The sequence below is a fragment of the Seriola dumerili genome, unplaced genomic scaffold, assembly GCF_002260705.1.
Source record: "Seriola dumerili isolate Sdu_G_001 unplaced genomic scaffold, Sdu_1.0 BDQW01000073.1, whole genome shotgun sequence".
Taxonomy (NCBI): domain Eukaryota; kingdom Metazoa; phylum Chordata; class Actinopteri; order Carangiformes; family Carangidae; genus Seriola; species Seriola dumerili.
The window spans coordinates 7,478,460-7,494,773 of NW_019174328.1; the positions used below are offsets into that span (position 1 = coordinate 7,478,460).

The following is a 16,314-nucleotide window of genomic DNA, read 5'->3' on the forward strand; positions in this document are numbered from 1 at the left end:
GAAATTACAACTGTGCGTCAATATACTGAAATCCGCTGATCCAATCATTATGTCACAGTGATCCGGAGAGCCACAGCATGTGTGTGTGTGTGTGTTTCCATGTTTGTCCCTGTGTGTGTGTGTGTGTGTGTGTGTGTGGGAGTGGGTATACCTGCAGGCCTGCTGCTGGTCTTCCTCTTCAGCCATCTGTCCAACGTCTCTGCACTCACACTCTCCAACACAAAGTCGTCCAGCATCTGCGGGTGCAGCGAGAGGTAGGCCTTCACTTTCTCATCTGTCAAGCCTGAAGAGCACAGGAACAAAAATGTCTTTTAGTTCATGCACAGCATAACTTTATCCATGACTAAGCAAAGCGTAAGAATAAAAAAAAAAAAAAAAATAGAAATTAAAAATGACGCTGGGAGATGTTGCACAAAATCATGGAAATAGTAGAAAAGTGTGGAGGAGAGAAACCTAAGATATAAGAGGATGGAAATAACGTCTCAGTCTGGCCCACAGTGTTCCCGACAGCCACCCAAACAAATCCACAGGCTAGAAGCAACGGAAGGTCATCTCTCTTTTGCTTGACTGTGAGGTGAGTGCGGCAGCAGCGCCTATTTTCCGGCTAAAGCTCTCAGATAGCTGGGCTAGCTCACTTATGTTTACTGTAAAGCTGTGTCTCCAGGGATAGGAGCCCCCAACAGAGGCAGCAGGATAAAGGAGGACTCGATTGTGCTTAATAGGCAATTAGGTTCTTGAGAGCTCGCTAAGTGCTGCTGTTTACTGTCTTTGTTGTCAGGGAAAAAAGCCATTTGCCAGACCATCGTTGAGGGAAAGTTGTTTTTAATATACCCGCTGGCGTCTGAGAGGCCGTCATGATGCACTAGGAAACCATCATGTTTAGGTCACTCGCGCAAAATGGAGTGTGTGTCTAAAACAAAGACTAAATCCAGCCGTGAGACGTCATCTCACCATGGGACCGTGAACTCAACACTCACATATGACACAACCAAAAGTGATGATTCCTAAATAAGGAAAAGCAAATCCTATGGCAGTGCTGAATTTACATTTTATGATATGCTCCACAGGACTGATATCTGTTATCAGACAACAGTAGAAAAGAGGGCCGCTGTATTCAGACAGCCCCGATCATTTTACTGCTTTCTCACGAAACGTCTGGTTATCAGCAGCATCTGTGTAGACTCCCTTCAACTATGAATCACAGGAGGACATGCAGCTGGAAGGCATGTGTTCTGCTGTCAGACACACACACGGCATGAAAATATTACTAAGTGGGGCGTCTGTCTGAAATCCTCTATATCAGGGTAGAGAATGGCTGCAGACACTTGTGGACAAAAACACAAGTACATGAAGGGTGGCACAGACTGGACTGTTGTGCCAGATGACAAAATAAAACCAGCTGCAAAAGATACAAATATCCACTTCAGCTGCAGGTAACCTGATGGACGTCAATGAAACGTGTTTAAAACCTGCATTTTAGGAAGAACTTTTACTTATTTGAATTTAATTTGAGAATCAAAGTGCTCCTGACTTCGGTAAACAGTCAGCAGCTACCTACGACCTTTGATTTATTCCCCCAGAACAAATAATTTGATCTTCAGTTGCGATGGATCATCTGCTTAGTGTGCGCATATATGTGTGTGTGTGTGTGTGTGTGTGTGTGTGGCTCGAGCAGGCTTGTGGTTGCAGGCAAATAAGGCAAACAGAGGTGGGGGTAAGTTTGGGGGGTGGAGGACGCTGCGGTCTGACGCTGTCCAGACACGAGACACAGCTCTTCAGGAGCGGAACGCCTCACGAGACTCCTGGCCAGCTCTGACGCACATCGGCAGAATACGGCTTAATAAATGAGAGAAAGTTAAGGGGGGTTGAGGGGAGCTGCAGGGGACAGAAAGACACGCAGAGAGGAGTAAAATGGGAGCACTGCAAAAGACCCTTACGACTTTGTCCTATCTGACACACAAAGAAGGCACTGTGATTAGTGACACCACAAAAAAAAAGAAAACACAAGGAGGCTGTGTGAATTTATGAATACAAGTTTTGTGTCGATGGGCTCTAAAAATTATTTAGCAATCATATGTGTGCACATGAACAAAAATAGTCAAATGTCCTATTTCCATGGGGCAAAAACAAACAGCAGTGATAAGAATTTTGCAGGGGGCATATAATGGTTCATAAAACGGTGTCCTGGGTACATCCTTGTGCTTAAAATTGTGAGCCCACACCAGCAAATACTGTGGAAAAGGGGAGTTTGTGAGGCCTCATTGGCAAAGAAAGAGATCTCTGAACCCTAACTCAACGCTTAACCTAAATGAAAGTACAACTAAATTCAATGTTTTTATTCATATCATAAAGAGTGGGGAGCATAATATAATATATATCAACTAATCCGCATCAAGCTTGTAATTTCTTATAGGAAAAGGCCATTCTCTGTATTTTTCTTATTGTCAACAAGTCACATGAAAAGACCAAATGTGTTAGTCTCTCAGTACTTTCCGATTTCCCCAACCCATCTCTGGCTGTCAGCTCCGAGCTCATTTGTTCCTACTGAAAACATAAATGAAAAAACAGGTTATGAATATGTGCTATTATTATTTTTTTTTTAAAACAAAAAAAGGCTAAATAATTTCCTAAAACAGCAGGGTACTATAGTTTTATATCAAACATTACTAAAACAGATGTAAATAGTGCATTTGTTGGGGACTATTTTCAGCTGTGGATTAATACACATTTGGTGCTTTGGTGATCATTTCAGTAACTAAGAGTACTAAGTGTTTCTGGGATTGATTCAAAATAAACTGCAGTGCCCATGTTCATCATAATGAAGGAACATGTCAGCCAGTGCGGCTCTGCGATGTGTATTTATTAGTTTTTGGTCGACAATGGAGCTCTACTGCACAGAGCAATAACCTGTATCAGGCTTTGGTTAAACACACACTACTTCTTACTGGGATTACTTCATTGTTTCTTTTGGTCTTTTCGTGGTATGTGTGACTATCACCAGACTTATCCAATCGAAGCTATGTTATCTTGATGCATTAATGAAACGCTTACAGGGAAGACATATGACAATGTAATACAATAATATGATGTATTAACGGAAGGCAGTGCACATGACAGGAAAGACTTCAAGGGTCGACTTCCTCTAAATGGGAGAGCAAAGATGTTTGAAAATGTCAAATCAAAGTTACATAATTTTGACGTTTTGTTGAAATAATTTAAAAAATTTCTTTCAGTGAATGACTAATGAATCTGCTCTAAGCACCACAGTTAGTTCAGGTGAACTCCAGAGGTGGCATCTTGACCCATTAAATGCATTTATCTGTATTAGTTTAGAAAAAAAAAATGTAAATGTCGTCAATCTCTATTAAAGTGCTCTGGAAAAAGAAGCCAGAGGAATGACTGGTTTGATCTGACAGCCACTATATTACGGCATGATGGTGATTGATGGCACTTTTTTTCTGAACATTCCTGCAACTTTCTGCCGACCTTACAGGCTTTCCCTCTGATTTCCTCTGAAGTCTTTAGAGCCGCAGCTCAACCTAATGCGACCGCAGTGACACTCAGAGCTGTGGGATATGCGTCAGTGTCCCAAGCCTGCGACTACGGCGGCTAATCAAAGGTGCAGCCAGATCTGTCCCACATGCTGTGGTCCAGAATGGTTAACCCCACTGGGAACCACATGTGCTCACTCAATCAGGAGAGAGAGCGAGAAACTGCTGTGGTACAAGCAACGGCTTGGTTGCTAGTTTGACCAGGGCTTTTTGCTTTTATTTTGTAAAACCCCAGTGATATTTTCCTTCCCACTGGGGCCAACACTGCTGAAGACAATGGCGTCATCAAGATAAGATAAAATATTTTTCAGTTGTTTCTAACAGATACAATGATAAAGAAACACAAACCAAAATCTAACAGGTTGTTTTTTTTAGATTCTTTATATCAAAAAAGAAAAAACTCTTGCTTCAGTCCATGAACTTTCTGCCAGCGCAGGTCTTCAGTGTTACGACATTAAATTGACTGTATATTGTAGACTGTGCAATGACTGTGGCAGGGCATTACTGCCATTTACTCAGTGGTAAAAGAACTATTCATATCTTGTACTAAGCAAAAGCACTAGAGCCTTACTGTAAAAATACTCTGTTAAGATCATAATGAAGTGACAGTACAAAAAAACATCTACTTAAAGTATCAAAAATAAAAGTTCTCGCACTGCAGAAAAATGTCCCCCGTGACTGATATGTTATTATACATGACACTGTTAAGACTGTGAGCACCGATGCATCCATGCATGATTTCACTGTTGTTGATGGAGATGGAGCTGGTTTAGTAAAGTGATTCCCAACCTCCGGGTCAGGCCCCCTTCATAGGTTTGTAAGATAAATCTGGAGGGTAGTGAGAGGATTAATGGGGTAGGAATGAAGAAAAAATTATCTCTCATCTTTGCTCCTTTTTTTGTGAAATATTGCACCTTTGAACTCTTTTTTTTTTACATGGAGCCATCTGGGATTTTAAAGGGGAAAGCAGCTCTGTTGACGTCTGAGTCATGACTAGACACTGCTTTTTTTGGTCAAAAACTGAAATTGTTGGAAACTACTGGTTTAGCCTTTAACAACGTTTTGTATTTGATACATGTATAAAGTTTTTTTTAATATAAAATGCAGATGCAGTGGAGTAGAAATATACCTTAAAATAGAAATACTCAAGTAAAGTAAAAGTACCTTCAAATTGTACTTACATACAGTGCTTGAGTAAATGTACTTATTTACTTCCGACCTCTGTGCTGAAATGACTTTGAGTCAAATGAAGTCGCTTGTTCAGACCAATGTATAGGCGGGAAGTAGTTTGTTGTGCAGCATGTTTATGAGTGGCTGAAGCCCAGTTGGCAGAGATTTTGGTGCCTGACTCAGACTTGGGCTTCCTGTGTAAAAACTGAAGCCTGAGTTCATGCAGTGAGGTATTGTTGCATAACACTTATCTTGACTATAGCACACCACACCCTGGGACTGGGAAGGGAAGGCCAAACCAGTCTCAGTCTGGGTCTCTCAATATGAACACGCTCCCGTTTGACGGGGGAATGCGCCTACAGACAGTACGGGCCACCAGCTTGTGCTGCTAATATGGAAATTCAGGCATCAAAACCACCTGAAAAAGTGTCAAAATAGTAAACTCTCAGGAGTTACAATTCAAGTTTATGAGCATTTTTTATTAAGGAAATCAATTAGGCATGCTCTGATTTTATATGGAAAAGTAAATGGCTTGTAGAGATGCTGTAAACTGTTAAGTAATTCACTCCATCGTATAATAAAATGTGCTATGAATAAATATTTTTTTATGCTTTGTATTAGTACAATGACTTTAAAGTGTTGAAACAAGCATCACAGTTGAAACTTGACACCGAGTCAGTTGTGGTGATAGATCACATATGAGTCACGAGTCATAATAAGACACTTTTCAGGTCAACATTTATCAATGGCACACAGGAGGAAAAGCCCTAGAGTATTTCTGACTCCACATCTCTTTATGAGAAGAAAAGAAACCACCACGAAGCAAGGCCTTGTTTCTCTCTCTGTATCCACAAGTCTGTTCTTATTTTACCATTAACGTTGTGTTTGATTTACGCTTGCACAACACCGCACTTCATGTCATCCCTTCGGTCTTCATCTGATAGCCGAGGCACAGAGACGGTGATTGCAGTAGACATCTTCAACCACTGATCGGCTTCCTCTTTTACTTCTTTTTAAGTCAAAGGGTATATTAGATCTATTTTAAAATCTGAATCTCTCAACATGAGCGTCAGTGATGAGAGTAACTCCACCCACATATCACAACCTTCTTACCTAAAGCAGTGCAATCAGTACCTCACTGTCATTTAGGGGAAATTACCATTTTTATCATTAATTGTTAAATGTCAAATTCTGTTTTTGATTAACTGAATAATCATTTTGTCTGTAAAATGGCAGAAAAATGTGGAAAAAAAAACATATCATTTCCGGAAAACCGATGTGATGTCACATGGTTTGATTTTCAACCTCCAGTGTTTGAAGTTCTCATCTTGTAGCAGCGATGTACAGGTGTACACCGGGACACCGTGACATCATAGTTGGGCATGGTTACAGGTGGGACAGAGTCCACATCAGTGATGCTGGGTGAGGTCAGCCTCGTGTTAAATTTATCTTTAATATTATATCTAATAAAAGTAATCTTCTAAAGTTTTAGCGCAGAAAAATGTTTGGTATGGAAAATGTGAGCAGTTCATGAGCTAGCCACAAAGTTGAACACATTTCCGAAACTATTTGCCCTGAATTCAGGTTAACTCAGGTAAAACTCTTTGCCAAGACATTCCATAAATACTAGTTGTTGTTTTGAGGTGTGAAGGCACACATGGTTAAATTTAAGGTTGGAAATGGTTTGGCAGGTGAAGCTTGTTTGGTGCAACAGACATTACACCACCTGGGTGTACAGGCTGTTTAACAAGGCTGCTCAGCTGAGAGAACGTTGATGAGGCATTGACTCAGTTGGCAGGAAGGTGGTTACTGTAGCCGAGGGTGAGGTGTGACTTCATTTGACCAGTAGTGTACTTTTTTTTTTTTTTTACTTTTTTTTTTTTTTTTCTTTTTTTTTTTTTTTTCTATTTTTTTTTTTTTTCCTGAAATACTGCAGGAATTGGATAAAAGCGGAAGCTCTATGAAATAATATGAGGATTGGTTGAATTGTTTTATTCTTGCTATGTAGGTTTGCAAATTCCTGGAGGGACTGCAAAAGGAAAGTATTTCTTTTATCAGAAACAATAAGCTCACACGCACAGATAAAGAGATTGAAGAGCTGTTACTAAGACAACAACCAGCCCCACCCATCTCCATCATTCATTTCTATTTCCAATGAAACAGTTAGCTATCATGTGTAACAGTGCCGTAACAGAGGTGAACGTGTCTCCGGCGCTCCTGCCAGACGATGTCGAGCGGCACTGTCAACAGCAGAGGCCGACCCCGGCAGTGCCGATGTTTAGTGAGCAAGATGTTCCTCCTCTGCAACACATAGATGAAAAATGCACATGAGAGAAAAAGGGAAAAGACCACTTCTCTAGAAGCGCACTCCTTCTGGCAGAGAGTCAAGGGCAAGCTGCCAAGGTACTACTTTTCACTCTCCTGACATGAGGCTGAGGCAGGAAAGGGGGGTGTGAGGGGAGGGGAGGGGAGGGAGGGGGTTGCTGCAGGGTGCGTGCGTCAGCAGGTCCGCCTGGGACTCCCTTGCCAGGAGGTGGGAAGAGCATGTGGTTCTTATCTTATCTATGGGAGGGCTGGAGCACAGCGTCCAAGACTGACATTCAGTGAGCGGCAAAGATGGGGAAAAAGAGCGAACACTGAAGATGAAAACGCTTTGACTCCTCTCCCACTGCTCACCTCATTTATTCTTTGAGCCTGTGCCCGTGAAACTGGCTGTTTGTGTGTGTGTGTGTGTGTATGTGCGTGTGTGTGTGTATGCAGGTGAACACTACACACACATATAGGTTCATACCCTCCCCCCTCCAAATTCCACAGGAGCCATGGGTGAGGTGACCGGTGTGGCTAAATCAATACACCAGTCAGTGAAAAAGTGACAAATTAAGAAAACGCTGTTTCACCCTGGACTTTAACTGCAGTCCCATCACTTCCAGAGACACGCCCCCACATGGCAAAAACAAACACCGCTGCACAAACATGCAAGCTCACACCTCTCTCACACACACATACACGCAGTGCAAGAGAGAGGGAGCGATTTCCATGGAAATGTAATTTGCATTATTTCCACCTCCATGGTCCAGGTCATAGACGTAAAGGGTAAGGGCTATAAATGGCAAACTGAGATGTAGATAAGGCATGTCCCTTGATCCACAGCCGAATAGTGTGGTCACAGGCGAGCAGCAACGCTCTAACTGCAGTTACAGACACACTGCAGGTCAACCTTCAGCTCAAAACTTTCTTGTGCTTTCCCCTCACTGAGCGACAGCCAGAGGTGGAGGATCACGCAGCCTACAACACTGCTTACAGTAAAGCTGTAGTCGCTGCCTCAGAGTCAGCATCTTAACTGAACCGGTGATTTGATGTAGCGCTGCATCTGCCCCCCCCCCTCCCCCTCCTTTGACCCCCCCTCTTTCTTCCCCAGAGCCACATCAGTTATCAGGGGTCATGTTCCCCGCTCCACATCTGGACTGATGCTGAACTCTGCAGCCGCTCTGCAGAGGGCCCAGTTGGGACCCGGTAATGAGAACCACAGATTCCTTGCGTCTTCTCCAGTGCCGTGTTCTTTTATGAGCCCTGACACGAGGACAAGTTGTAAAGAAATCTACATGCATGTGGCCTTTTCCCATCCCCTCAGATACCAACCCACGACAAGCCGACGAGGGGTCAACGGACGCCTTGAGGAGAATGTCATCTGTTTCCCCACTCAGATCGTGCACTGTGCCCTGGCGCTGATCCAGTCCTGCACAGATCTTCATATAAAAAAATTTTAAGAAAGGGTTCAAACCGCAAACAAGCTAATTTTCTTTGGCTTGAATTTCCTGAGAGTTTAAATAAATACTGAAGACAAATCACAAAGAGAAACTATTTGGCATGTGCTCAGCCCAGTCTGGAATTATTTAGCCATTCAAATTTCAATCAGGCTTTAATTTTCATATGGCAGTCATATCAGGTGCTTTATGTATTTACATATTCTGTGACAGTGCTGAGAGAAATCCTCGCTGTGAGAAAGAAGGCATGCGGTGGGACAGGAAATGTCCAGCGTGAGCACTTCCTGCCTGACAATGCAGCCTTCTTCACTGAGTTAAGCAATTCGTCGACAACCAATTGGGTTTGAAAATGCCTGAGAGATCACATTAAGGGTGACCCAGACTGACCTCCGATACTGACCAGAACTATCCAGCAACAATGCACACAAACACGCACATGCATATTTATTTTCCCGCAACGTGGGGCTACAAACAGCGAAAATATCCCAGGACTAAGTCACTACTGAGAATTATATGAGCAACCAGGGAGTGAATGGGCCAACATGCTGTCTTGACAAACTGGAGTCTGTCTCTCTAGGGAGCAAATGGACTGTCCAGCAACCAGTCCAATTTCAGAAAGGACAAACAATGATAGGAGGATAAACATACCATCAGTTGCTAGAAAACAAAACCGCACTTTTTTTACCACAATAAAAGCCCTCCTTTACCCTCTGTTGGATACATTTAAAGTGATCTATCATATGTGTAATATTTACAGAAAGCAGTCTCAGTAAACAGAGCTGTAAAAACATACAGAGCATATAATGACGTGTATTCTAGTTGAGAAATGAATGTGTTCATGTGCTTTTATCACTGTCACAAAGCCTTGGATGAAGTATAATCAAATTATTTCCTGATCCCACACGAATCAGAGGGAAACATGCGATGAGAAGGCAAACAGTGTGTCAAGTTAATCCTATATTTAACCCAGATTAATTGACAGCTGTACAGCATTTGAAAAAAAAAAAACCCGACTGAGCAGCATAAATGTGAGCTATGATACTCACACAAACACGAAACTACACTTTGTGAATGCCTTGTTTATAATTACACTCTCAAAAAATAGTATAAAACAGATGAGTTTTCAGCTCATCCTACAGTGGATGTTACTTTAAGGCATTCGACTCTGACAGCCACCCACATCCATTGCTGTTTTGTAAATTCAAAAAGTTTGGAGGCTTTGTGAAATCTGAAATTCTTGTCCTTTTTTGGTCAGCGTGAGGGCAGGATACCTACATACTGTACCTCAATAATACATTCCATGACTGCAGTTTACTGCTATGTGCGTACTTTGGCATCACTCAGCATCCCAGGCCCCAAACTACTAACTTGTTATTACACGGTTGCCACTAAAGGTCACTTGAGGTGCCACTGAAACAACTGGAACCACTGATGGAATTATTCATGCGGCACACAGACAGAGTGAATTATGGAAACGCAGAATTGATAAAGTTTGGAGTTCCCACAGCAACATTACAAAGATACAACAGCAGATAAAATGGCAAAATATGGACTGTAAATTCACCACAGAGTTGCACTGACATGCAAAGGAAAAAAAAGTATTTTATAGGCAAATACAGGGGATATTTACTTTAGTGACTGAAAATTACAAATGCATTTCTTTTTTTTGTATACATATGAATCTTAATTTTGTTTGTATCAATTTCTTAAAATATTGAATTTTATTTTAATATGAATAATGTTAAATTGTGAGGAAATCTGCCTCTGATGTTTATTATCAAAAAGTACAAGATAAGCAAAAGAGTTGAAATAAGAGCCAAATTGAATAGGGCATTACTAGGACACTAAATATGTATCACAGCTATGGAATAAGATATACTTTTATTATATATTATATTAATAATAACATTAGTTATATGAGTTTATAGGAGAGTATAACAATATACTAATTTAGATGGGAATATTAACCTAACCTGTTCTTCAGTAATATTTCTAAGATATATTCCTCTTAAGGAATAAACTGTATTTACACTTTCTATCCTCACTCCGGCTCCTGCTGTTCAGACTTCGCTTCGCTCTCTGATGACATGTCTTGTTGCAGCACTGCTGACAGACCGGACCAGCTCAGATCCGAGACGGGTATCCACGAACCCGATCTATATTGTGTTAAAAACTGAAAAAGATTAGAGAGACGCACTCTACATTTTACGCATTGCATGTCCTGCCTGGTCCCCCACCAATGAAGTCCCCACCCATCTAGATCAGCTATCAATCGGTCATTCATAAAGTTGAGTAGACAAACGGGCAAATAACGTCCGCCTGCAGGACCAGCAGAAATAATGCATCCAAAATATGCCCATGTTTTTGCGATTTACTCCCCTGTTTCTGAAAGTCAACGCGGTCTATATTTTTGCATAAATTTCAGCTATGATTTTTCTTTTAAACTCTGTAAGTGTTATTCAAAAATACCTACTTGCACCCAGGAAACAGTCCGTTAACCTTCTGAAACAGCTTGTTGAAGACGGACCATCTTCCATGTCGGATTGTGAGCGCAAGAGGAGAGAGGAGCCACGGAGAAAAGTGCGCCTCTGCAGCTGCAACTTGGTGCGTCTGGGCAAAAAGCAAAACTATTCCAGGACGCGCTGAGGTGATGGTGTCCTCAATGCTTGAGGCTGTGCACGGTTTTAGGAAGGGCAAGAAGAGCAGTGTGCTGCCCCCACCCCCCCACCACCAGCGCTATAACCCAGCACCGCTGGCCGAGGTGTAGCTACAGTCGGTCCGCCTCCTCGGCGTGGTGGCTCCGCTGTGGATGTGCAGCAGCAGACTGGAGGAGCAGAGACGACGACGCATAGACACAGAGAAATGGGAGTAAACACACACACATACACACACGGGGAGAGAGGGTGAGACAGGAGCGCGCCAATGTCAAGTCAGACGCAACAATAAAGCAAGACTTCCTCTATAATTTTCAAAATAAAAGACCACCCAAATGGCGAAAGCAGTGTAAAATGTCTTGTAAGAATTACTGGAAAGAATATAATAATAAAAAAAAAATGTTATCAAGAAGTTAAGTAAATTAGACAACATTTTTCAAGAATTTTCTTCAGTGAATCATTCGCACAGCTCTGAGGCCCGTGGCTGACTGGCTTAAGCCATGCGTATTTGTAATGTGAGGTATTAAGCTACTACAAACATCACAGAGACACCACAAACAGTGAGAGTGCGCTTAAAATGTGCGTCATCGTCAAAGAAAACGAACTGATTATCAAAATGAATCAATAAAATTACATTCATCCAGTAATTCTTTTTTCTACAAAGCAAGACATTTATTTTAATTTGAAGGGTACTTCATCGTTGTGTCCGGTGTTTTTGCGCGTTTGACGCGTCTGGGCAGCGTACTCTTGACGCTGCTCAAGTGCTGTTCCTGTTCCTGAATTTGGCTGCGTAAAAGGGGCCGAGCCATATGCCCAGCGCTCTCCAGAGACACGCTGCCGTTTCCTGATCCACGACTCAGTGGTCAAGGAGGAGACGGCGACAACCTCCAGATTTACAGCACGGCTGGCCAAAACAATGAAGCGTGCACTTTGGCGTATACTGACTGGTAATGAACAGCACAGTGTTTTAAAGAAGCCGGTTTTAATCATCTTGCTCTTGAGCCCTTTAGCAAGGCACTGGATTCCTCCCTGCCTTTGAGGTGCCAGAGCAGACCCTGGCCACACTCTGAGCAGACAGAGAGAGTTAAAAACAGGGATCAATATGTAGAGTTAGGTTTGGTTTCACAAAGCTACATTTTTATGAATGACTTGAGCCCAACAAGCACCTTCATTCAGATCAGCCTTTCATTAAAGCCTGGCAAACAGAGGACACCTACTTGTGTCAAGCACGCAATCTATCAGGTAAAAATAAATGCCAAATATTTGAAGATGCACTTTCATTATGGTGCAGCATAAAGAAAAGATAATTTAATGAAACAGAAACAATGTGTGTATGTGTGAGAGAGAGCCAGCAAGCAGTCTCAACACTGATCACACCAAGGTCTATCAGTGTCTAATCTCACTTGAGATTTTACATTAGGTTAATTTGTGTGAAGTAAAATAAGATGTGTCTTTCTGCCTTTTTTCTGAATCACTGTTGATATTTCAGCTGCTGATTTCAAATATCTGCAGAGACATGCATTTACAAAAGGAATGTATTCAATTGATTTATTTCACCAAGCCAACTCAGTTGTACATTTACATAAATTATAATTGTAAATATCGCCTTGAATGGGCATGATAAAATAAATCAATGTAGTACATTCCTTCAGCAAAGGCCTAACTCTGCAAATCACAGCAAAGACTGCACAGCTGCAGTGCAGCTGAAATATTTAGACTAGACCTGCTCACAAGAATCATGGAGGACAGTTATAATCCTATAATGATAAAAATAATATCAAGTCCCATAGTGATAATAATAAAAATTATTGAATTAACCTCAAATTCAGGTCAACCAGAAGAACACTTTGCATTCTGCACTGACAATCTGGAGTAAAAAACAATGGAAGCTGAACACACAGATACACAATTATAAGAGTGATGAACAATCATTTGGCTTCTACAAATTAGAAAATGGCACAGTTAACACTGACAACCACAGAATCATCCCAGTTTCAGATTAGATGGTTCAAGTGTTCAAATGTCAAAGGATTTCCTGTATCAGTTTGAGTTCTCTCTGACGTCTTCAGGGCCACACTGCACAATTTCTGCGTTAAAACCAGCCAAGGAATGCATCACCACTCATGTTTATATTTCCACTAAGAATATCCATGTAGAAAAGAGGCACATCATTCATTTACAGGACACTGGTAGAGTAAAACAATCCTGACATGGAACTAATTTTGTGCCATAAACCGACAAACTACACATAATATACAGCAAACATAAAGATCTTAGTTCGGATTACTTGTACAAAATGTAAACAATTATCAACATGCATGTGAACTGTCACTGTCTAAATAACTGATCTGCTTTTTCTTTCCGTGTGAACAGTCTATGTGAAGATCCCACATCAAGTCCCAAATGAAGTGAGCTTCCCGGCGCCACAACCTTTGTAGATGTGTGCTGGTGTTATCAGCGCTCACAGGGCACCTACACAGCTCTGAGTCGGCAACATGATACAGCATAAAGTGTGCCAGACTCCCTCATGGCCACAGCATTACATACTGATCATATCGGGGGGAAGGAGAGAGAAAGAGAGAGAGAGAGGGAGAGAGAGGTGTGGGAGCTGTGGCAGGTTACGTCAGCATTTGTGCTATCAATCACTGGCATTCCTACACTCTCGAGCAGCTGGTCCATTCAGAGGTCACGTATAACATAATGGATTCTGTCTGACACACTCTGTCGCGTTTCCTCCCATTTTAGCCCCATGAGAATAACCCTTCAGTGTAGAGACTACTTGCATTTTAAGGTAACACATCAAACAGTTATTTTCAAATGCACGATGTTGATTCTTTTAAGTGTAAGAGTATTACCATAAAATATGCATCTGTTCATTTGAAACACTAATAATATTTTCTGATGCCTGGGAATTTGCTGAAGCAAGAGACAAATAAATCCAGCCATTTAGGTGAAAGTAATCTTTAGATACCATTTTCATCTGAAAAATAAAACCAACTATTTCCATGGTTTTAATATTCTGAACACTGATGAGATTTTATTCTGAATTATGAAACTGATGAGGATGTATAAAAGAATTTGTAAAAGTAACAACCGCAAATGAAAAAATAAACAATGAAAACATGAAAAAAACACATGAGAAGAAGCTCTGAGTTGATGAAGTTCAGAGAGCTCTGTCAGCTGCTCACCTCTGTGCTTCCTCCCTGCACTTCAAGTAGCTTATGCACGGAAATTTAAACAGAAAACAAACGGTTTAAAATGTTTCCTGTAAAGTTCGTGACTGGAAGTTTATGAGCTTATGTGAGACGGTTATGGATGAGGAACTTATAGAGCAATGCGGTAGATCACAAGGGATGCCACAACTGTCTGTGACCCACCAGTGAACCCTTCAGATCCATGGCTCTCCAAAGTGGCAGAGCAGTTGCAGAATTATTACATAACAGGAAGAAACTGACCAGCTTGACCTGTCAAATTAAACCGATGTCTGTGTTTAAAATTAGTCCACATGGTTCAAGACGAGGCTCAGCTCTAATATATTACTCCAACAGTGATACAAACTATTTAAAAAAAAAATTAAAGACAAGCATGAATTCTACTAGAACATGATGGTTATTTTATCTACACAGTAATCATTTGCAGTACAGTACAACAGTAATTATTTTTTGCCCTTTAGCACAATTAAAAATGATGTGTATTCTATTTTAATGTGGAGTCACAGGAGTCATACTTTAGAATAATGGCTGGAAAAAAGACACAAATGCAACAGAATGATACCAGCAAATCTTGAGCTGTCAGATGTTTCCTGTACTATTTTAAGTTCACAAAGCGAGCTGCATTTTGTGAGGGACACGTTGTTGTGTGGCATCTCTGGTGAGTACAAGTGCAAGAATAGTTTACCAAATCGCTACTAGGACACTGACATTTTAAGATTGTGTTGAATGAGTTTTTAATTTGAATCTGTAGTAAATATACAATATAGCAGTATGGCTTCTCCATTGATGTTAACACACTGCTGCTCCTGACATTAAACTTATGATAAAGATGCAGTCCTGGGCAGTGGTGGAAATAGTATTAATGTAATTTATAAAAGTAAAAGTAATAATACAATACTGTAAAATCTCTGCACAGTTGTAGTATTGGAATGTATTAACTGTTTTATTGATGCATTAATGTGACATCTGACAAATCCAAATTGCTTGTTTTCTTCAACCAATCCCCAAAATTATTTAAATCAAGAAAAGGTTAATCTGATTTACTGTTGAGCACTTCATTTCTAAGAATGCATTAGATTTTTCAAGATCATCTGATGTTTATGTGTAAAACCTTAAATTGCAAAGCAAGAAGTAACTATAGCTGTCAAATAACTGGAGTTAAATGTGCAAATCTCCCTCAAGTAGAAGTATTATGTGGAATTATATTCAAGTAAAGTAGTTAAATTTGTACCTCAGTGCAGTACTTGAGTAAATGTACTGAAACCTACATCCTGGTTTTTGTGCTGGACTGAGGATAATGTAAAAAATACATGGTTAGATCACAGGCAGACAGACAGGTCAACAGATGGATTTTGTGATTTATCTGCGTCACAGTATCTTTTTATTTGTTTGGATACAGTTGGAATAAATGAACTAAGCACCACAGGACCCCCCCACAACAAAACCTCAAAATGTCCGCCAGGGCTCTCTCTGGCTTGATCTGTATCAATTTGGACAGGCAGTGTGCACTCTTTTCTCTGTCAACATTATCCTGCCACCAAATCCCATATCCATCTGTGAATGGATCGCACGTGTGTTACAGGGAAATTTATGGAAATCAAAAAAAGTGATGATGAAAGACGCTGAAATCTCATCTGTCTTAATATGATATGTGTGTGTGTGTGTTTGTGTGTGTGTGTGTGTGTGTGTGTGTGTGTGTATGTCACATGCAGTTGGTTTCTATGGCTGTTGGTGAAAGAGTAGCTTTACTATTGTCCGCCGGGGGATCAACAGCTGACTGAAGAGTGAAGTGGTCTGCAGCCATGCTTAACTGTTCTCCCCTCTCGGCTGTTTTTAGCAAACATCCTCCTGATGACTACGGCCTCTGTCTCCCAACGTAAGAGCTGCACATCTTCAGACGTGTGTGCGCTTGTTCACACACAGCTTTACCCCCTACCCCCACATTACAGACCTCATCCACTTA

General features: G+C 41.1%; 1 protein-coding gene across 3 annotated transcripts in view; it reads right to left on the reverse strand.

Annotated features, from left to right (window-relative positions):
- pde10a (phosphodiesterase 10A) overlaps window positions 1-11,150 on the reverse strand; it is a 35,977-nt gene extending 24,827 nt beyond the window's left edge. For all 3 annotated transcript variants that reach the window (XM_022743951.1, XM_022743952.1, XM_022743950.1), the window contains exons 1-2: window positions 10,959-11,150; window positions 152-283 (exon numbers count right to left, since the gene is read on the reverse strand). In XM_022743951.1, the coding sequence (XP_022599672.1) occupies window positions 152-283; window positions 10,959-11,022 (196 nt within the window). In that variant the 5' untranslated portion in view covers window positions 11,023-11,150. The remainder of the gene's footprint in view (window positions 1-151; window positions 284-10,958) is intronic.
- Between the last annotated feature and the right edge of the window lie 5,164 nt (window positions 11,151-16,314).